This window comes from Girardinichthys multiradiatus, chromosome 19 (assembly GCF_021462225.1).
Source record: "Girardinichthys multiradiatus isolate DD_20200921_A chromosome 19, DD_fGirMul_XY1, whole genome shotgun sequence".
Classification (NCBI taxonomy): domain Eukaryota; kingdom Metazoa; phylum Chordata; class Actinopteri; order Cyprinodontiformes; family Goodeidae; genus Girardinichthys; species Girardinichthys multiradiatus.
In genome coordinates, this window is record NC_061811.1 from 30849130 (window position 1) to 30872869 (window position 23740).

Consider the following 23740-nt stretch of genomic DNA (forward strand, 5'->3'; position numbering starts at 1 on the left):
AATATCTGAAACTGAATCTGAAAGCTTCGAAACAATTTTTTTTTTTTTGATTCAAGGTTAAAACATCAGCAATATTCTATGTTTATGTGATTGGTTTTAAAACATAGCATGCTTCACTGATCTAAGCTGTTTAGGGCAACGTGATACAAGTCTCATTGGAATAATAATGATATTGACGAATTGGCGCAGTGTTTTAAGTCTGTGTTGGACATTTCCCGTGCTCTCAAAGTAAAGCGGGAGAACCAACTGACTGTAGCGGGAGTATCCGACCACACAGTTCTATTCAACATGCACTCTTCTTCTTTTGGTTCTCCTGGGGGCGCCAGTGGTGGTAATAATACAAATGCTGGTTGTCATTTTTGAGTCAAGTTTTTTTTTGATCATGCACCCCAATTGCCACTACACTATTTAGCTCTGCAGAAGATCTCATTACACTCCAGTATTGAGCCTTCATTGTCGGAGTTAGGTTCTGGGGTAGACCATTCCATTTCAGACTGAGAAAAATTTGGGGAAAAAAAATTAGCAAAACTGCTAATTTTAAAGATTAAATGACCAGCACCCAACTCCAACGTGCAAATAACCAGCACAGCTGCCAAATAAAAAAGGAAATGAGGAAAATGAACAACCTACATAAATAAGAAAAGGTGCTATCAGTTAATATATTCATACACATGACTATTTATTTCCCAAGACTTAATATTTAGTTGTATTAAACATTTTTTAATGAAAAAACTCAAGCCTGTGGTGCAAAACTAGAAAGAGGAGCCATGTTAGAGGGTTTAAATTTAAACATGAACCCCACTGTGATATAAGATTTTAAACAATAATATAAAAACAGCTGGAGAAAATCTAAGTTAGCATAATATTGACTAAATCAATCAATACCAGGTACTCCGGCTTCCTCCCACAGTCCAAAGACATGCCTGTTAGGTTAATTGGTCACTCTAAATTGCCCTTAGGTGTATGAATGAGTGTGTGCATGGTTGTTTGTGTGTTGCCCTGTGATGGACTGGCGACCTGTCCAGGGTGTACCCTGCCTTTCGCCCATAGACTGCTGGAGATAGGCACCAGCTCCCCCGTGACCCACTATGGAATAAGCGGTAGAAAATGACTGACTGACTGATATAAAAACAGATTGCAATAATAATATTAACAATAATACCAACAATAATTATTTTAATATTATTATTAATAATAATGTCAATATTAATAATAATAATAATAATAATACTACGTTTAATTATTAGGTGTGTTCTTTTCTTTTCAAATTTATACAATTGCTGTAAAACATTTTCTACTCCTGATAAAATGATAGTTGGACAGAAATGGTTTACACAAATACAAAAGCCCTAACTGGACACAGTCCTGCTGATGCGTAGAGGTATTGAAAGTCTCTTTTTGTTCGAGTGGAGCGTAGCTTCTCCCAGCTCAGCAATTCCTACAGTCAGGTGACGGTCAGCAGTGGAAAAACGCGGCTCCGGCACAAGCCAGGATCACTACTGAGCCGAGCCTCTCTCTTCCCGGGTGTTTCTGGCAAGCCGAGCTCGAGCTGACTCTTGAGTTCTGGTTCATGACTCTGGAGCGGGTCACTTTAGCTCATCACATCACACTGTTTACCATTAGACTGCTGGCACTGACAGCTCCGATATGTTTTTCTGGTTGTTGAGTTCTCATAACAGATTTTATTCTTGTCCAGTTTCCTCATTTTCACTATTGTACAGATTCCAATATGCAACTATAAAGATTTGTTGATACTTAGCATACTTGTGAAAATACAGGGTTGATGATATTAGAGCAATATGTTGCCCAGCAACAGGTCATTTAAAAACTGTTCTTCATGTTTTCGTATATCTAACCTGAGTTACGGCTTCTGTTTGTGTATGTTAACTTGAATAAGCGGCCTTTGTGCAATGGGACTGTCCTGTACTGTGCTGCTGAACTGGGGAGATGTTCACACAGAGCTTTTCAATGACTGGTTGCTCAGCATGACTTTATTTGAATAGCATCTGCAGTAAATTTGAATCCAATTTGTGTGCAGTAATATCAGAAGAAGGGCCCTATCTTCTTATCAGCATGTGTCATAGTTAGGCATTTGTCAGGATACATACCTACTTGTTTGTCCTCTTACCGAACATGGAGAGGCGGACGGGATATTTGGGCTTCAGTTTTCAGATTTAAAGCTTTTGTGACACCATTGTGCATCTTGGTAAGTCTAAAAATGCATCTACCATGGTTCACGAACTAAATAAATGAGGTTAATTTTTTTTTTTAGAACCTGAAGTAGTGACACGTCTCAGAAACTTCTATTGCTATGGTAAATGGCACATTTACCCATTCACACAGTGACAGTGGTAAGCTACATTGCAGCCACAGCTGGCCTGGGGCAGGCTGACAGATGTGAGGCTGCCATACACAGGCGCCACTGGGCTCTCTGACCACAATCGGCAGGCAAGGAGGGTGAAGTTTCTTGCCCAAGTATAATCTGTTCACATCCCTAAATTCAGCAGGTATTTTGATCGAGGCCCAGATTTGGCGAGTTTAACTGAAGCAGGAGTTGTGCGAACCCTGCTAACAATACTGTACCGAGTAGTCAGTGCATTGAACTTGTCACAGATGTTTTCGAGCTTCAGTGTGTAAGCATGGGCTTTGTTTGCAAGTCTGCAGGCTTATGTGGTTGCTAGGGGAACCGGCCAGTCTCTGGTTCTCCCCCGGCATTTTCACAGACGAACCATCCTTTTGTTAAGTGAACTCTGCAGAGGAATGAGCTATTGCTACACTTTGAATTCTCATTAGAAAATGAATATGCATCTGGGCTGCTTTGAGTCAAAAGAGAGTCAATTATCAGTGGACCACTCACAATGGCTGCTATTCTTTTGAGGCTGCACAACTTGCACACAATGAAGATATGCGCATGCATTCATTATATGCAGCCGGACTCCTGCTTTTCTGCTTTCCTTTGAGCTCTGTGGTGCATTCGCCCTCTTGCACATATGTGCTGAAGCAGCAGCCAAGGCAATAGATTAGTGTAATGGGATGACAATGCTGATTCAGCTCTTGCAGCAGTAACAGTTTGTTTGAGTGCCTGCCTGGATGGAGGCTGCACCTGAGAGACTGTCACACTTCATCACAAGTGCTGGGAAAAACCCTTCCTCTTCACTGGCTTCTACAGGACATTTGGACCGTTGTGGTACATGTTTATCCACACCTTTTATTAAATTTGTTTGTTTGCTATTTCCGGGGTTGTTAAATAAAAAAGGAAAGTACAATTAAGTTTGCAGTGATTGCTTTTTATTTTTTTAAAACAGATGTGTGACCAAATTCTGATATCCACTTTTTTATAAAGTTTTGACCTACTTCCCAATTTTAGCAGATTCTGATTTTCTTTTTTAAAAACTATAATTAATAAATCTTTTCATCTCGCCTTCCTTCCTTCAGTGAGAAATTGGTAATTATTTATTATTGGTCGGTCAAAATTTTGAAAATTAATTTAATTACTTAGATGCTTTGTGATTCATTGCAATTTATTGAAATTTTATCAAATATTGGCCACAAAAAGTATTTGCATTCAATAAGCAAACACTTTTTGGATGAGGACTGAACAAATGAGACATGTGGGAACTTCAATGATCATGTCAGAAAAAGACCTACTCATTTTTCCTCTGTCATCTTATATGTTGTGTTCCGGTTCCACTATCTGCATAAATATCATGGCTGGCATTAACCAGCACTGGTGTCTGTCATCGCAGCAACGTGTTTTGCATTGAGATGATAAGGTTGGCATAAATTGTTGCAATGCTCAATGAAACTTATGTATCTCTTTGGCAGCTGGCCAACAACCTGAATACGCATTACCACCATCTACTGAGCTGGAGGGTGTGCAATGGTGTTACCAGTTATTGGACTGAGAAAAGAACATTTAAATTTATTATTTGTTTTATGCATTATTTTGTTCTGCATTAACACGTTAAGGCTCCAGCCCTGTTATTTCTATTAGGAGCTGATTAGTCTTCACAATGTGTATTGTTTTAGAACAGTTGCTGTAAAACTGAAACTGAAAATGATTTTACAGTTTATATTTTAAACTTCCTTTACCATCTTATATAAGTGATTAGCACAGTTGGCACCATTAGAATTACTTACTGTAAATAAAAGCTTTCCTGCTGTTTGCGAAACTCTGCTTTGGGTCAGTTCCCGCCTCTGTGAATTCAACAAATCAAAATCCACAGTAACAACTTCCACACTGAAGATTGTTGTTGCCTGCTTAACCTGGTGGTGCTTTCTTGTTGAGTCCCGATTTTTGAAAATAAATTTAAAAGACAACATGTTCACTTGTCACATAAACAAAAGAGTATGAAGTTTAGGTACATCTCGCAGACAAAATGAGAGGTTTAGAGCCTTGAAATTCTTCAGAGAGAAGCGAGCAGCTGCAGTCAGGAAGTACAAGTCCCACACACAAACAGAACTCGCCACATCTGCCTGGCAGTCTCAGCTGAGCTTCATTCAGTGTTTTTGGAGCAAGAGATGTGAACACTTGCTTGAACATCTGTGTAAGCAGTCATGGCTTTATACTCCAGTGAGCTTTAGAGAAAAGACAGAGAGGGATGATGATGACCTCTGACCCTTGCAGCATAGTCCTCTTTGGCTGGCAGGCCCCCTGACACCTGTTCTTCCTCTGTTTCAGTAAAAGGGCAGTGTGAGGACTGCACATCCACCTATTTCGGCAGGCAGAAAGGTCATATTGTTTTAGTCTGTGACTTGCTGAGCAGGATGGATGGAGTCGTGGCACTTATTAATCTGCCAAGTTAGTTTTCAGCTCCGTTGGACTGCCTGTGGGGGTCCTGGTGGAACCCTTTTGGTCTGTTTACATTTGTTTGCCAGAGTGGGGGCTGAAGAATAACAGCTGAGCTTTTACCTTTTATCATTTATATTTGCAAATAATATTTTATCTCTGGAAGAAACTGCTGATGAAAAATGAAACGCACAGTGTTAAAAGGATGAAAAGGTTGCCTTCTCAGATAAATTAACATAGTTAATTTAGGGCTCTATCAAGACTGGCCTGAATATGATATAAAATCAGTTGTAGGTCTTTTCAGACTTAGCTTTATTGGCCAAGATTAGGTGCACAAACAAGCAATTTGACTTGGATTTGAAGAGCTCACAGTGTACAGACATCAAGTAAAAATATACAAACTTTAGACGAAATAAAATAAAGGATAGTAGCCTTAAGGTGTTCATTAGAGAAACAGCCCGGGGGAAAAACTGTCTGGTGGGTTTTTGCAAATACCATTTTGTAATGTTGACCTAAAGGAGCCAAAGTCTAATCAGTTTGTCTCCAGGATGTGTGGGGTCTGCAGAGATGTGCGCTGCCTTTTTTCTTGACCCTAAACCTATAAAAGTGCTGGATGGAGGTTGTCAGTTGTGCAAAATTCAGATATGATTTTCAATGAATTTTTAGGGATGAACGATATACCTGCAATAGGTATCAGCCGATGTTAGTAATTTACTAACATATCAGTATCGATGCAATAAGTTAAACAGGACCAATATTAACAGTTGATGTTTATTTCAATCTCATTGCTGTTTGTGTATGCGTTTTGAGAAGGCCGTTATTTGGCCAGGTGGTATTTTTTGTACATGTGATGGTGATGAATCGCAGGCTTGGGAGATGTTTAACTGAAGCCAAGAAACATCGTCTACTTTGGTTATTTTTTCACAGTTTTGAAAGGGTAGAAAAATATGCATATCTGTTATCGGCCATAACAGCAATATGAATATGGAATATCTACATCGGCCCAAATTTAAATACCTGTTCATCCCTGAAAACTTGTACTTTTCCAATTCTGTTTCCTGAAACAACAATGCTAATTTGCAAATGGCACATATTTGCTTGTATGATAGTGCTTTTATTGCAGTAATAAGAAATAACTTCATTTTCATTGTCTAATTATATAATACATATCAGTAATGGACGGAGATGATCTATTTTTGGCTTGAAGATATTTATTTATAAGGGTACTCATACATGGATGGATGAATTCCTAATAAAAATTTGGATGAGTCCGCCTCTCTGTTTTTATTATCTTATCCTTGGGCGTTCTGCGCATTGATTCCTTCTTGCATTAGTTTTTCTGTTTCCTCCCCCTCAGTTTGCTTAAATGGATTTTGTGTTTTAAAGCCTCTCTGCTTGCCAGATGCATGGAGCCACAGAGCAGCAGTCTGCAGAGGCTTCAGACAGCAGTTTGGCTCTTTTCCCCACCTAGCCTCCTAACTAAAAACAGCAGTAAGAAGCTTCTCAATTTGTTGGCTCCTCACCGACCATCATCAGTTCTGCTTTCTCAGTGACAGTTTAGGATGTTATGTTGATCTCTTCTGTAATATTAATAACAATACAGATATTAATTTATCCCTTAATTTAATTCTTCTTCTGCTTGCTTTTTATCTATTTTATGGATAAAGTATCAAATATACTTCTCATCTAAAGTGTTGTGATTTAGTCAGAACCTGAACTTCTGGTGCAATAAGCAGTTTAATTGGCCAAGGTAGTGATTTTTAGCTGATTCAGATTTCTCTGGAAGAACTATGATATAAGGAAATAATAATAGCATCACAAATATTTTTAGCCTTTCTGCTCTCAGTGGTCTTTTTTATTATTTATATTATATAAAAATTTTTCCTATAGATTTTTAATTGGCAATTATCACAGTTAATGCTGCTAGAGTTTCTAAAACATCTATCTCCATGTGTATTTGCAAGGAAATATCTTACCTCTGAGGTTTCCAAATGTCTGCCAACATTTCCTAATCCAGCATGTCCTATAACTGAGCTTGTAAGCCTATTCTGTTTAACCTTCCTGTTATCTGCTGAAAGTCTTGCTCTCTGTCTCGCAGCGTGAATGAACCACAGATGTGTCTCGACATGTTGTGGAAGAATGCGGTTTCCTTTTAAAATGACTGCTGCATCTCTAAACTGCCTTTTAAACACCTCACTGATGCGTTTGTTGCGTTTAAAAATACAGAAAATATAATTATGAATGAATGCCCTGCGATGGATTGGCGACCTGTCCAGGGTGTACCCTGCCTCTCGCTCGTAGACTGCTGGAGATAAGCAACAGCTCCTTTGTGACCCACTTTGGAATAAGCGGTATAGAAGATGAATGAATAAATGAATGATAAAATAAAAAACTTCCTTTTTATGCTAAAAATACAGATGCCCTGTGGTTAATTTTGGAAGTGAAATGAAACAATGAATGTTTTTTACAACTGAAGTTAAACACGTTCCTTTTTGTATGACTTTGGTTATGAACTTGTCTAAGTTGTAAAATAATTTTTCTTTCCAGAATAGTCAAAAAAAAAAAACTACTTTAAGAAGCAAGAATATTCTTTTCCTATCTTATAGTTCATTAGTGACACACGCCTAAGGAAAGCATAGTACTTTATGCATCGCTTTGTTTTCTTTCAGTGTGACTTTCAAAATCTGAACAAATTCCTGCGAGGCTCATTCTTTTGGCGAATTGCAATGCACTAATCCATCACTTATCACAAAATCATCTGGGAGTCTTGGATGGAGCAAAGTGTTAGCAGCTCAGCTTTTCCTGGCTCACAACACTGTTTCCATAGACCCCCCCCCACCCCCCATGAGTGAAATTGAGGCAGTATAAATAGACTTAACAGGAGAGGAAGGACACTTTACCTCTTTGGGGTGCACAGAAGCACATTTCCTCCTCAGCTCATCTTGACTGTATTCATACTTTATTACAGCTCCAGTTGTGGGCGGTGATAGAGTTTTATTGCTGTGGATTAGATTATAAAAAGAAATGGCACCCAGCCTTTAAACTCTTTTCTCTTTTCTAGAATAATAGTTTTTATTGTTTCGGCCATTTTTCTAGCAGTTTCACTGAGGTTTCACTGGGCGTTTTAAAAACTATCTTCTTGTGTCAGAAACTCTGCCAGCGACGTCTACCTTTCCTCTCTTCCCTGAACTTGTCTGCCTGCCTGTGTGTTCGGAGAAAGCAGGGGATTGGACTCATGAGCTGGCCTCTTTTCATTTAAGGGATTGTACTACTATGGAACTGGCAGCAAAGCAGGAAATATTTTTTTTTAACTGAGTCTGATTAATGGGGAGGAAGGGAATAAAGGAAGAAGGCTAGAGAAGAGTGAGGTGGGAAGGTGAACAGGAATGGGGATGGAGAGTGAGTTTACACATTTAATATCTGTTACTAGATGGGATGAAGATTTAGCTGTACCTTTAATACCTAAAACTCCTGTTTTTTCACAAACAGAATAAAGATTTGACAAATTAGAAACTTTTTGTAAAGCATCTGTATTTAGTGTAAAATATTCCAGTCCAAGTTTGACTAGTCCTTATATTGTGGCTTTTATGGTTGTCTAAATCTAAGGTTGCTACTTATGACATAAAAAGCACTAGGCATAACCGTTTTATTTGTACAAGAAGAATAAAGGTTTCCCAAATTTTAAGTCCTGTTCTTCAAGATGTTGAAAATATGTAATATTTTTAAAGGCATATACAGTATTTACACGGGGCAGTCTCTGATATTGTAAAGTCAGAGATTAGCAACAAAAAAAAGTCAAAACATTCAAGAATAAAGTCTCAAATTTAGTAAATACTTGTAACATTTAGAAAAAAACTTGGATGTTTGCTGCGATTAGGTCAGAAAGTATTTTAGATTTTACAATACAGATAATCACAAAAAATCCAGGCTAATAAAAACACCCCAGTGAATTTAGCTTAGTGCCCTTAAAAAGCTCCATACTAAATGCTAACTTTAGCATTTTTAGCTGCTAATAGATTACATGCCAACAACAGTGCTTACAAATTGTTTTGTCACTTTGTCATGTTTTCTTTTTTCTACAGAGGACCCAAAAGTGTTGCTTCAGAAACGATTTAAAAGTAGTGGGGTCTTCTTTAATGCTTATGTTACTGAACATTGTAGGCCAGCCACATGTGTACCTTCAAAATAAGAGTCTTAAACATAAATACCGGGTGTTACGCTTAAAACAACCACCTTCTAATTGGATGCTCAGAAAATAAGCTTAGACTTATTTTTCCAGGTAAAGTCACAAGCTAAAACCAACTGGATGGTGCTTCGTGAGACTGACTTCCCTTTTGATAAGAAATATTGTTGTTTTATTGCCAGATCTCACTACCACCCTAAACAACAACAAATGGTCCAAAATTAAAGTTTGTCCTACAAGTTGAATAGTACCTCAATGTGTATCTCTCATGATCTTCAGTAAAAGCTAAATTAATCTGGTGAAAATCATTGTATTTACATGTTCATTGCTAGTTTTTGCATGATGTATTCACAGGTGTGAAATGAGCCATCAAAACCATTGCTGATATAGGAATCTCAGTACACCAATGACCATTTTCAAATGGTGTCAAGCTGCAAGGGTTTAAAATACCAGATTGGGGCTGAAACAATTCCTCGATTGATTCGAGTGTCTTGATGACTAAAATTTAACGAAGCTGTGAGGCAGATAATTCGCCGTGACTACATTGCAGTTTATAATACACTCGGGCTTTGAAAGCACACCTGAAAGTGTTTTACTGATGCCCACTCACATGCACGAGTAAACTACTAGTGACATTTGACATATAAAAGCCAGTGTTTATTATGCCCACATTTAAATTAGCTGTTTACCTGTTTGATGGGTTATTTTTGCACTTAAAAAACTGAGTGTAACCTGGCACTTAAGTACACTAAAAGGGTTCTATTTCATTTGGATAATATTACTCTTTGATGTTTAAAAAATCCAGAATGGAATATGTGACACTTTCTTCACTTTTTGTTTGTGACCATTTTCACTACAGAGGCAGCTAGCACTGTATTGGCAACCAGAAGGGGCTGAGCTGTGAACATGTAGTTTTCAGAATTGTACATGTAGTTACATGAAAAATCTGTAGAATGTGCCAATTTTTTTAATCTAATTACTCGATTAATCACCAGAATGATCGATACAATACTTGATTACTAAAATAATCATTAGCTGCAGCCCCACACCAGAACACTCCAAATTACAGCATATGGCTAGCTATGGCTGGCAATCAGCAACAAGGTTTCTAGTGTTAGCATTTAGTAGCACTTCATTATCTGTAAGTTTGTATAACCAAATGAAAGTCAAAAGTATTTGTGTGAAATTGTTTCATTTCGGCTCAGTTTGCTTTTTGGAGTTTGCCTTTGTGTTTATATTACTGGGCTGATAAATTGAAGGCTGAGCTCATATCTACTTTGGTTGTGTCCTCCTCAGTCTTTACCCATTTCAAGGACATTCTTGGACTTAGTGCCACTTTCTCTGTGATACCGGTGCTGTACGTTTTCCTTGTTGAAAAATCAGGCAATAGCAAACTAGAGTCAAACATAAAAGATGCAAGCGGAGCAAAGACAGAAGATACTAGAGCTGATGGCAACAGGTAGATGGGAGGGGTGGAGCAGCCTAACAAAGTCAGGGATTTTCAAATACTGACTGTGTAAATATTTGTTTAATCAAATATTTTAGATCAAAATAAATGCAACATCATTTCTAATATTTTGTTTAAAGTCTGCCAAAAGACAAGAGTGGAAAAATCTGTTGACACAAAGTTTTTGGAATCCTATTAAATGTTAAATAAATCTAAAATCGGTCCTACCCGGTATTATAGTTTGCATTACAACCATAAGTGCAGAGTTAAACATCTATGGGAAATGGCATTAGTGTTTAGTTTGTTTTGCTGTTTAAACTGTTATTGCACAGTCAAAAACGCATAAAAAATGCCAAATGGCATTCGGGTATTGAAGTTGAAGATGTCTTAAAAAAGTGACCAGAAGCACTAACTGTACTTTTTCTGATAATTGTACAACCATAAAATTAAATGCCACCAGGTGACCAGGTTAAAGAGGGTTAAAATGCTACAACCTTTTTTTTTTTTTTTAAAAAAAAGAAAGGGTTTTGTTTAAAGATATTAACTGAAGAAAATCTTCAGTCATATAAATTAAAGACATTTGTGCTGTTATTTTGGCTACTTATCTTTACAATAGTCTTAAAGCAGAGTCAGAAGTGTAACTTGTGCAGCTTCCTTAACTCGTCTGCTGTATCTTCTGCTCATAAACAATAAAATCGGAGTGCAAAAAAAACTCTTTTAAATTGATTTATTTTTACTGGGAGGACATGAGCTTTCTATTTAAATTAGGGCTGCACATATATCACAAATATTTCATCAGTGCAGTATTTGCAATATTGCAAAGGACTGCCTGGAATCCAGTATACCAAGAGTCATGAGCTCAAACTTTGCATGCCAATGTAATACTCAGCCTGTTGGATGGAGTCTTCTAGCAGTAGATGCCTACACCTAACACAGATAACAGTGCCCTAGATGCTAGGTCAGTGTTGGAAGCACAGATAAGTTGTGGAGTGAGGAAAATGTGGATTTATCGCCACTGATGGTGTCACTGCAATATTTACCAATAATATTGATGTTCCATAATTTTCTAATATGGTGCAGCCCAAGTTTAAATTATTACAAAGTGAAGCCAAATACATTATAGTCAATTTTAAAGTGAGGGAGAGATGCACATATTATTAATATCAGGTCCCCAGAATAACAGCAAAACCTGGCTCTGTGTGTGTGACAGCTGAACTGTGTCTCTGCTGCCTGCGCTCACACAGGCACCCAGAGCAGATACCAAGCTGGCCTTGAGGAAAAAGGATGTTGCTCCTTTCTGCTTAAAATATGCAAAGTTTGCCCTTGAAAAACGACGTACATCTTTCGTTCACCTCCAAATGGAGCGCTGTTAAATGATGTCAGGAGGAGCTGCGCTCACTTTAAGGTTGTGTAAAATCCAGCATTGTTCAGTTCAAAGTTCTCAACAAAGTGAGCTCCACTCAAGGACACGTTCGTGCAAAACTCCGGATGTACTCAAGCGTGCTCACACAAAACTGGTCGATTTAATCAGTCAGTCAGTCAGTCATTTTCAACCGCTTATTCCATAGTGGGTTGCGGGGGAGCTGGTGCCTATCTCCAGCAGTCTATGGGCGAGAGGCGGGGTACACCCTGGACAAGTTGCCAGTCCATCGCAGGGCAACACACAAACAACCATGCACACACTCATTCATACACCTAAGGGCAATTTAGAGTGACCAATTAACCTAACAGGCATGTCTTTGGACTGTGGGAGGAAGCCGGAGTACCTGGTATTGATTGATTTAGTCAATATTATGCTAACTTAGATTTTCTCCAGCTATATTTTAAAACTATGTTAAGGCCAACCTTAAATGTTTTAAATTCCAGGGTCTTTGCTGTATTTTTTCCCCCCCATAAATTCCCGTTATTGCCAATGGAAGATTGCCAACTTTGAAAATTCCTTTAATTTTGCAATCTTATATTTGAACTGAACTGAAAAATGTTTTACTTAAAATGAATCAAATATGAGATCTCTGTCTTATTTTTTCTTTGCAATTGGCAGCAAAGTGATGCTCTCTCTTTGCCGGTCTCACTGTATTGAACTGCAGCCTCAGTAGCTGCCATGGGAAAAAACATTGAATTTAATGATGCTGACGGACAACTTTTCCAAAAGTTGATGCTGAGCAGGTTTCTCCCTCTCTTCACCCCTGTTGTTTTTATAGCCCGCCTCTGTTCTGGGAGGCTGAGAGAAGAGAAAAAAGAAGGCAGACATGAACAGAGTGGGGGAAGAAGCCCTCAAAATATATGATCCTTTAGTTCCTCCTACAGAGAACCAGACTGTCCTGCTTTTGCTTTGCTTTATTACATGGCACCTGGCTAAAGCAGAAACAGATCTTGTGTGAAGTGCAGCATTTAAGCTTTGTTCACAGGCTGCAATCAGTCTGCAGGACTCTGCAGCAGACATGTTAACAGCTCAGACATTCACAGCACATGCTGTACTGACACAAACTACAAGGACAACACCGTCACACATGGAGTTCACAGGCTGCACATGACAAACACCACCCAGTACACTACTTTCTCCATCATTCATACATCAAACAGTTTAGAAGGTTGTTAAAGGTTTGTAAATTCAAATGTACTTATGGTGCATTCAGGGTCCATTTATTGAATTATTGTTATAGGCTTTCACTTGCAGTCTGTTGGCGATCCAGTGACACAGAGCGCACAGAAACACTTGATAGCAGATGAGAGATGGAAACTAATGGCACTACTTACACCAGTCTTGGTAAACTACAGAGTTGAGAGAGCTGGTGAAGTTCAATTATTTCCACATACAGTTAAGCCCAGTACCCCCAGCTGAATTATTATTACCCCTGGCTGATTATGGTGTAAAATTATTCTCATTCATCCAAGAAGTTTATTTTTGATAGGGAACAGACAGGGAAGTATCATAAGATAATAAAACAAAATGAAAGGTGTCTCTTATCAGATTTAAGTCAGGACTTGATGTTAAAATAACTTCCTGTCATGTTGGTCAAATTAAACGATTACTTTAAACCTAAATCTGTGAGGGCTATGACTAATTTTGGGTTTTGTGTGTCTGAAGCTGCCATTGTTCAAATTGAAGATGCACTAATCATAGATTTTTAGAGCATGTGGAACCTTAGATTAGCTTTGAGTTTTCCTAAAGGCTGCCAGCATTTCTAAACCCAGCAAGTTTAGGGATTAAAAGCTCAAAAGGATAACACCGATCAACTTTACGGTAAAAACCTTAGCCTCCCTGGTTGGATATCTGCTGGAGTCAGCTGTGGTTCATTTAGCTCGTTTGTCAATAACATCAGTAAAACATCTCCAAAGTGGGTATGAACTGCTGATCTGTGGCAGACTTCTCTGCACCCCAAACATTTGGTTATTAAACACCCAAAACCGCAGAAATATGAAACACGAAGTGACCAGCACCTGCTGAAGTCGAGCCTTCGGAATTAACAGCCAACATGTCCTTGTGAAAAAAGCTAAAATTGAGTTTTTTTTTTTCTTTATGTGCATCAGAAGGTAAACTTTTGCTACTGAAGAGTTTATGATTTAGACAGATTCTGACAAAATGTTGCTTTGTGATGTTGCTTGCACTACTCAGTTAAATTCCTGGGATGCAACAGCCAGCATTAACCTTAACTCAGACAGCAGCTACTTAGGGACAGCTTTCCACATTGATTGGCGAAGCAGTGACTCGGAATCGTGTCCTTGTGAGAGTACAGGACACCTGTAGGACCCGGGACCGTTGGCCTTAATGTGCTCCGGGGGTCATGTGATTCTGCAGGTGGCTGGCAGCCTGGACAGGTTGCTGCTGCCAAACTCCACACTGACCCAGAGAGCTGGAAGAGCTGTAGGAGGGCTGGTTAATTCTTTAGGAGGAGGCCTGTCGCCCTGCCTGGAAGAGCCAAACTCCTCCATTCAGCACATTTAACGAGCCAACATTCCTTTTATGAACTTCCAGTTATTTTTACTGTAATGTTCTTTGCCAGTTGACTCAGAGCTCTGAGAATTCTTCATCTGTCTGGTCTCATTAAAAAATTGTGTATCTTTTTGATATAAAGCAGTTTAATATTTGCCTATGGTGCATTTGAATACCTTGCTGGATGGATATGTTAGCATCCTGGGAAAGATATGTAAAATCAGCTTTTATTCCAGTAGCATAAGAACTAAATATATGCCATATGTTTTGGACCATTACTCTGTTGAAAGACCCTATTTTCAGCTTTGTGGGAGAAGCTACCATATTCTTTTTTTAAATTTCCTGGTATTTCAAAGAGTAGGTGTGTAACTCCGAGTGCACTGTTCAATTGTTAGGATTAATAGGAATGTATGTACCTGACTGTTGTGAAGCGCCTTGAGACAACATGCGTTGTGAATTGACGCTACATAAATAAAACTGAATTGAATTGACTTGAATTTTGTCCCCCTCAATTTCCATGGCTGCTGGAAGAGATGCCCACAGCATCACAGATCCTCCACTGTTCTTAACAGTGGGCTTGAGTTGTTTTTCCTTATTTTCATCCTTTATTTCATGCTTATCAAACCTGAACTGTTTGTTGGTAAGACCTTAATCACAATTGCGTTTTAAAGGCTTTTTACATGTGCTACGAGGGAAAGCACATGTACCAGGGACTCACACTGATCAACAGAAAGTGACATCATGAGACTGACAATCACCTCTATCTCAACACTTTGATTAGATTGTTGTACAGTATTCATACAAACTGCTGATACCAGAGCTCTGCTTTAATAGTTTTACATAATTGGCAAGATTCTAATAGGCTATTGATTAGATGCCTCTTTCTCTGTTGGAGCCTGACTTAAATTATAAGTAGATAAAAGAAAAAGTGTCAAATGGGCTGAGGGTGTGTTTGTTTGCGCCAGGCTTTCCAGTCTTGTTCTATTTCTGTCAGTTGTGCTCTTGAAGATAACAATCATATATTCTGTCTTTTTTTTCCCCTCCACATCCTGCATAGTATCCAGCGAGTTCCTCCAAGTACTTTTTCTTTTTTTTTACACTTGTAGAATTTTCTTCAAATCCACCCAACCTGCACACATCTGAAACCCAGCTCATCCACATTCAACTTTATTGATAGCCATGTAAACTTTACGCCACACTGTGATCTCATCGTGAAAGTTCCACATGTTCTTGAAACCCGTTCTCCGGTGGCTTTTTAAGTGGCTTTTGTCAGCCAATAGTGGAAGGCAGGTCTGTGAAAGACAGTGCTGGCTTTCATAAGTGCCTGGCTGTGCTCCTGAGGTCCCTCCTCCAGCTCCTCCTCCAGCTCTCTGTTGGAAACATGGGACCTGGTGTTTTAGATTCAGGGTGTAATTAACTCAGAAACTCATAAAGAGGCGTTTGCAGCAGGGTCTGCACTCATCATGCCAGCTCCTGTTGGGCGGCTAAGATACTGCTCCAGATGTTTTCTAAAGGCAAAGCTTACTACACCTGCTTTGTGCAACACAATGCTCCTGTGTGAGTTGGTTTAATAAAAAAAACATGCTGAATTTAAGCTTGTTAGCATCTTGTAAAAACATGTAAGGGTGAGAGTTTAAGAGAATACCATTGAAACATACAATAGGTGCTCACAGGAAATCTCAAGATCCTCTACAACAAGGCATCCATAGATCTAGAACAGAGTCCATATTAATTGGAAGTAGATGAACATGCTGATGGTTTTTTCTTCCCTGTTCCTGTTTCTGCAGACCTTTACAGCTTGGTGCAATTCACACCTCAGAAAAGCTGGGACGCAGATCGAGAACATCGAGGAGGACTTCCGGGACGGACTGAAACTCATGCTGTTGCTGGAGGTTATCTCAGGTAAAGGGTGACGGGCTTAACGGGATTAGCCGGATGCAAACCATGCTGCCACAAGCTACAGGGGTTGGACAATGAAACTGAAACACCTGTCATTTTAGTGTGGGAGGTGTCATGGCTAAATTGTACCAGCCTGGTAGCCAGTCTTCATTGATTGCACATTGCACCAGTAAGAGCAGAGTGTGAAGGTTCAATTAGCAGGGTAAGAGCACAGTTTTGCTCAAAATATTGAAATGCACACAACATTATTGGTGACATACAAGAGTTCAAAAGAGGACAAATTGTTGGTGCACGTCTTGCTGGCGCATCTGTGACCAAGACAGCAAGTCTCTGTGATGTATCAAGAGCCACGGTATCCAGGGTAATGTCAGCATACCACCAAGAAGGACGAACCACATCCAACAGGATTAACTGTGGACGCAAGAGGAAGATGTCTGAAAGAGATGTTCGGGTGCTAACCCGGATTGTATCCAAAAAACATAAAACCACGGCTGCCCAAATCACGGCAGAATTAAATGTGCACCTCAACTCTCCTGTTTCCACCAGAACTGTCCGTCGGGAGCTCCACAGGGTCAATATACACGGCCGTGCTGCTATAGCCAAACCTTTGGTCACTCGTGCCAATGCTAAACGTTGGTTTCAATGGTGCAAGGAGCGCAAATCTTGGGCTGTGGACAATGTAAAACATGTATTGTTCTCTGATGAGTCCACCTTTACTGTTTTCCCCACATCCGGGAGAGTTACGGTGTGGAGAAGCCTCAAAGAAGCGTACCACCCAGACTGTTGCATGCCCAGAGTGAAGCTTGGGGGTGGATCAGTGATGGTTTGGGCTGCCATATCATGGCATTCCCTTGGCCCAATACTTGTGCTAGATGGGCGCGTCACTGCCAAGGACTACCAAACCATTCTTGAGGACCATGTGCATCCAATGGTTCAAACATTGTATCCTGAAGGCGGTGCCGTGTATCAGGATGACAAAGCACCAATACACACAGCAAGACTGGTGAAAGATTGGTTTGATGAACATGAAAGTGAAGTTGAACATCTCCCATGGCCTGCACAGTCACCAAATCTAAATATTATTGAGCCACTTTGGGGTGTTTTGGAGGAGCGAGTCAGGAAACGTTTTCCTCCACCAGTATCACGTAGTGACCTGGCCACTATCCTGCAAGAAGAATGGCTTAAAATCCCTCTGTCCACTGTGCAGGACTTGTACAGGTCCTTCTCAAAATATTAGCATATTGTGATAAAGTTCATTATTTTCCATAATGTCATGATGAAAATTTAACATTCATATATTTTAGATTCATTGCACACTAACTGAAATATTTCAGGTCTTTTATTGTCTTAAAACGGATGATTGTGGCATACAGCTCATGAAAACCCAAAATTCCTATCTCACAAAATTAGCATATCATTAAAAGGGTCTCTAAACGAGCTATGAACCTAATCATCTGAATCAACGAGTTAACTCTAAACACCTGCAAAAGATTCTTGAGGCCTTTAAAACTCCCAGCCTGGTTCATCACTCAAAACCCCAATCATGGGTAAGACTGCTGACCTGACTGCTGTCCAGAAGGCCACTATTGACACCCTCAAGCAAGAAGGTAAGACACAGAAAGAAATTTCTGAACAAATAGGCTGTTCCCAGAGTGCTGTATCAAGGCACCTCAGTGGGAAGTCTGTGGGAAGGAAAAAGTGTGGCAGAAAACGCTGCACAACGAGAAGAGGTGACCGGACCCTGAGGAAGATTGTGGAGAAGGGCCGATTCCAGACCTTTGGGGACCTGCAGAAGAAGTGGACTGAGTCTGGAGTAGAAACCTCCAGAGCCACCGTGCACAGGCGTGTGCAGGAAATGGGCTACAGGTTCCGCATTCCCCAGGTCAAGCCACTTTTGAACCACAGACAGAGGCAGAAGCGCCTGACCTGGGCTACAGAGAAGCAGCACTGGACTGTTGCTCAGTGGTCCAAAGTACTTTTTTCGGATGAAAGCAAATTCTGCATGTCATTCGGAAATCAAGGTGCCAGAGTCTGGAGGAAGACTGGGGAGAAGGAAATGCCAAAATGCCAAAAGTCCAGTGTCAAGTACCCACAGTCAGTGATGGTCTGGGGTGCCGTGTCAGCTGCTGGTGTTGGTCCACTGTGTTTTATCAAGGGCAGGGTCAATGCAGCTAGCTATCAGGAGATTTTGGAGCACTTCATGCTTCCATCTGCTGAAAAGCTTTATGGAGATGAAGATTTCATTTTTCAGCACGACCTGGCACCTGCTCACAGTGCCAAAACCACTGGTAAATGGTTTACTGACCATGGTATCACTGTGCTCAATTGGCCTGCCAACTCTCCTGACCTGAACCCCATAGAGAATCTGTGGGATATTGTGAAGAGAACGTTGAGAGACTCAAGACCCAACACTCTGGATGAGCTAAAGGCCGCTATCGAAGCATCCTGGGCCTCCATAAGACCTCAGCAGTGCCACAGGCTGATTGCCTCCATGCCACGCCGCATTGAAGCAGTCATTTCTGCAAAAGGATTCCCGACCAAGTATTGAGTGCATAACTGTACATGATTATTTGAAGGTTGACGTTTTTTGTATTAAAAACACTTTTCTTTTATTGGTTGGATGAAATATGCTAATTTTGTGAGATAGGAATTTTGGGTTTTCATGAGCTGTATGCCAAAATCATCCGTATTAAGACAATAAAAGACCTGAAATATTCCAGTTAGTGTGCAATGAATCTAAAATATATGAATGCTAAATTTTCATCATGACATTATGGAAAATAATGAACTTTATCACAATATGCTAATATTTTGAGAAGGACCTGTATATGTCATTCCCAAGACGAATTGATGCTATATTGGCCGCAAAAGGAGGCCCTACACCATACTAATAAATTATTGTGGTCTAAAACCAGGTGTTTCAGTTTCATTGTCCAACCCCTGTGTGTGTATATGTATGTGTGTATATATATATATATATATATAATATATGACTGACTGACTGACTGACTGACTATTGGGTTTTAATTAACTATAAATCCTAATCATGAAGATTAGTAACAATAAATGCTTAAAATATATCACTCTTTGTGTAATATTCTATTATTACATTCTGTTCTATTCTTTTTGAATAGTATTACAGAAATAAATAAAAGTTTTTGAAGGTACTTTAGTTATTTAGATGCACCTTTATTGTCTGTAGTTTTAAATCAATTCATGTTCTCAGTGCTGCTATTAACTGAAGTAAATCAGCATTGTACCTACAAAAAGTATCACTAGCTACTGTTTTGTTGTTACAATTGTACTTTTTTCTGTTTGGTATTTTGTAGTCCGACTAGGTGGGAAACGTTCCCTGGCTGTGGTTCTGAGGCACTAGAAACCTTGTATATCCGCAGAACATGTCATCGTCAGGACTGTGTTTCTGGTTCCAGGTGAACGCTTGGCCAAGCCAGAGAGAGGCAAAATGAGAGTCCACAAGATCTCCAACGTTAATAAAGCGCTCAACTTCATCGCTAGTAAAGGAGTGAAGCTGGTCTCTATTGGAGCAGAAGGTAAGGGATGCCGAATGGTTTTTCTTGGAAGACGATCCAGATGTTTCTCCTTTCTGCTTGTTTCTCCCAGATTGTCTGCAAATCATTTTAATAAGGACAGCCACATCCGTAGCTTTTGCTCTGATGTAAAAAGTCACGTATAATGTAGTCACTGCCAGCCCTCTCCTTCTCCCTCGTTACCATGGTAGACTCGGTGGCTGCTTAATGAGAACCTTACTTCTAAGTCTTGTGGCGGCGTTGCTTTTGCTGTCAGTGAGCTTTATTAGAGTAGATCTCAGGATCAGCAAATCCCCCTCAGGAGCTGTGGCTAGTCCTTGTTCAGTACAAATAACCCAGGCGTGTCTGTCCTCCTCCTATTAGAGGCTAAATAAGTCTTTAACTGCATAACTGTCTCAACGTCTGTCTCTCTACCGCCCACTATCTGCCTCACACCCTCTCGCACATTTGAGAATCAGATTTTGCTTGTAACCTTTTTGTTGCAGCACTCTAAATTCTCTAATCAAGACATAAACATTATGGTTTCTAACGGGTTAATGAAGCCGAAATTCTTTAAAGAGTAAATGGTTTGTTTTTTAGTTTAGAATTTACGCTGCAGCAACAATCCCAGGGTGAACTGAAAATGTGTCGAGTTGCTTAAAGCATTGACCAAGTGGGATTTAAAAAAAGAAACTGCTTTGCTTACTCTGAAAAATCCAAGCTTCACTGTCATCAGATTGAGTTGGAAGTCTTTTCTTTTAAATAAAAACACTAAAACTGCAGACAGTTGTCTTTTTTTCTGTATGTCCTGTTCATGTGCTCAAAAATCTGCAGAGATGTACGTATCTGCATGTGATTGCATCATCCAGTGTTTCAGGGCTCCTGGTTTAGCTAGGGAGAATTCAAGAACACATACGTGTTGGGTTACAGTGCCTTGCAAAACGTTCACATATTGTCATGTTGCAGCCACAGACATCACAAAATGGTGAGCAATTGTCAAGTACACTGCTCAAAAAAATAAAGGGAACACTTAAACAACACAATATAACTCCAAGTAAATCAAACTTCAGTGAAATCAATCTGTCCACTTAGGAAGCAACACTGATTGACAATCAATTTCACATGATGTTCAAATGGAATAGACAACAGGAGGAAATCTTTGGCGATTAGCAAGACACTCAATAAAGGAGTGGTTCTGCAGGTGGGGACCACAGACCACTTCTCAGTACCAATGCTTTCTGGCTGATGTTTTGGTCACTTTTGAATGTTGGTGGTGCTTTCACACTCGTGGTAGCATGAGACGGACTCTACAACCTACACAAGTGGCTCAGGTAGTGCAGCTCATCCAGAATGGCACATCAATGAGAGGTGTGGCAAGAAGGTTCTGTCAGCGTAGTGTCTAGAGCCTGGAGACGCTACCAGGAGACAGGCCAGTACACCAGGAGACGTGGAGGAGGCCGTAGGAGGGCAACAACCCAGCCGCAGGACCACTTCCTCCGCCTTTGTGCAAGGAGGAACAGGAGGAGCACTGCCAGAGCCGTGCAAAATTACCTCCAGCAGGCCACTAATGTGCATGTGTCTGCACAAACGGTTAGAAACTGACTCCATGAGGATGGTATGAGGGCCTGACGTCTACAAATGGAGGTTGTGCTCACAGCCCAACACCGTGCAGGACGCTTGGCATTTGCCAGAGAACACCAGGATTGGCAACAGAGGGCCGCATGGCCCTCCATGTGCTCGCCAGAGGTAGCCTGACTGCCATTAGGTACCGAGATGAGATCCTCAGACCCCTTGTGAGACCATATGCTGGTGCGGTTGTCCCTGGGTTCCTCCTAATGCAGGACAATGCTAGACCTCATGTGGCTGGAATGTGTCAGCAGTTCCTGCAAGATGAAGACATTGAAGCTATGGACTGGCCCGCCCGTTCCCCAGACCTGAATCTGATTGAGCACATCTGGAACATCATGTCTCGCTCCATCCACCAACGTCATGTTGCACCACAGACTGTCCAGGAGTTGGCGGATGCTTTAGTCCAGGTCTGGGAGGAGATTCCTCAGGAGACCATCCGCCGTCTCATCAGGAGCATGACCAGGTGTTGTAGGAAGGTCATACAGACACATGGAGGCCACACACAATACTGAGCCTCATTTTGACTTGTTTTAAGGACATTACATCAAAGTTGGATCAGCCTGTAGTGTGTTTTTCCACTTTAATTTTGTGTGTGACTCCAAATTCAGGCCTCCATTGGTTAATAAAATTGATTTCCATTGATGATTTTTTTGTGATTTTGTTGTCAGCACATTCAACTTTGTACAGAACAAAGTATTCAATGAGAATATTTATTTCATTCAGATCTAGGATGTGTTGTTTCAGTGTTCCCTTTATTTTGTTTGAGCAGTGTAGAAGAAAAATAGTACCTGTGGCATTGAATTGTATTCAGTCACCTAAGTGAAGACATTACAGTGACCGTTTGCTGCAGTTACCAGTCTGTTGAGGTCTCCACTAGCTCTGTACATATAGAGATATTCTCAATTGGATTCAGGTCTACATATTGGCTGGGCTATTCGAACATGATGATATGCGCTGATCTTAGTCATTCCTGGATGATGTTTTATTCAGCAGTTCCTGTTGAATAAAACATCCCCACAGCATGATGCTGCCACCACCTTGTTTTTCAGAAGGAATATTGCCTTAAGGGTGATGTGTAGTGTTTGTTTTCCTACATATATAGTGTGTTGCTTTCAGCTGAAGTGCAACTTTGATCTTATCTGATCACAGCACCTTTTTTCACATGTTTGTGTGGTCCCCTACATGTTGTTTCTTTTTATTATTTTTGCCACTCTTCCATAACAGCCAGATTTGTGCAAGACTAATAGTTGTCCTACCAACAGATTCTAACACCTTAGCTGTGGATCTCTGCAGTTCCTCCAGAGTTAGTATAAGCCCCTTTGCTGCTTTTCTGATTAATATACTCATGTCCAGCCTGCTGGCTTAGGTGAAATGCCATGTCTTGGTAGGTTTGTAGTGGTGCCATAATTATTTTCACATGATTGCTTCATTAGATATTCAAAACCTTATATATATTTTTTCTAGCCAATCCTGCTTTAAACTTCTCTAGAACTTTATTCCTGATGTTTCTGCTTTGTTCCTTGGTCTTCATGATGCTGTTTGTTCTCACACAAAAGCTGGGTCAAGACTGACATCTAACTACACACAGGTGGACTCTGTTTACTAATTCGATGTTTTTGGAATGCAGTCGGTTGCATTGGATTTTATTTAGGGGTGTCTGAGCAAAGAAGGCTTAATACAAACAAACGTCACACTTTTTAGACATTTATTTGTGAAAAAGTTTGAAAACCATATATCATTTTACCTCAGTTATGGTCTACTTTGTGGTGGTCCATCACATTGAATCCTAATAAAATACATTGAAGTTTGTTATGTAACAAAATGTGGAAAGTTCATGGGGTATGAATATTTTTGCAAGGCACTGGATGTGTTCTGTGATCGCCTGGTCATATGTTTACTACAAGTCAGAGCACAACTTGTCGTCCAGACAGAAACTAGAAGTTAAAATCCTCTTCCTTCATACATTTTTTCCCATTAACCCGCAAATATCTGAGAGACCCGGCCAGAAAACACGGAAACTGATACTAATTAAGACTGGGTGGTGACACACTTGAACAAGCACCAGGTTAACCTTTTAATTTCTGGTTTCAAATCCTCCTGCTTTTGCATCAGATGTTAAAAAAATATTAGAATGGGGGAAAAATCTCTTCATACCATTTTCTGAAAATGCTGCTGATGTTAAACAGAAAAATGACAAAAAGAGAATTAAAACCTTTTACATTACTTTTGGTTGATCCCTCACCGATTTGTTTAAAATCTGCTTTATCAAAGTGATGTCTAAAAGCTTTTATATACCAGAGGTATATCTTTGTACAAATAATTCATTATTTAC

The 23740-nt window shown here is 40.0% G+C and overlaps 1 protein-coding gene across 5 annotated transcripts in view; it reads left to right on the forward strand.

The window, feature by feature from the left end:
* The window catches only part of actn1 (actinin, alpha 1), a 77181-nt gene that overhangs the window by 19228 nt on the left and 34213 nt on the right, over positions 1 to 23740 (forward strand). For all 5 annotated transcript variants that reach the window (XM_047345194.1, XM_047345193.1, XM_047345195.1 and 2 more), the window contains exons 2-3: positions 16141 to 16255; positions 19684 to 19803. In XM_047345194.1, coding sequence (XP_047201150.1) covers positions 16141 to 16255; positions 19684 to 19803 — 235 coding nt within the window. The remainder of the gene's footprint in view (positions 1 to 16140; positions 16256 to 19683; positions 19804 to 23740) is intronic.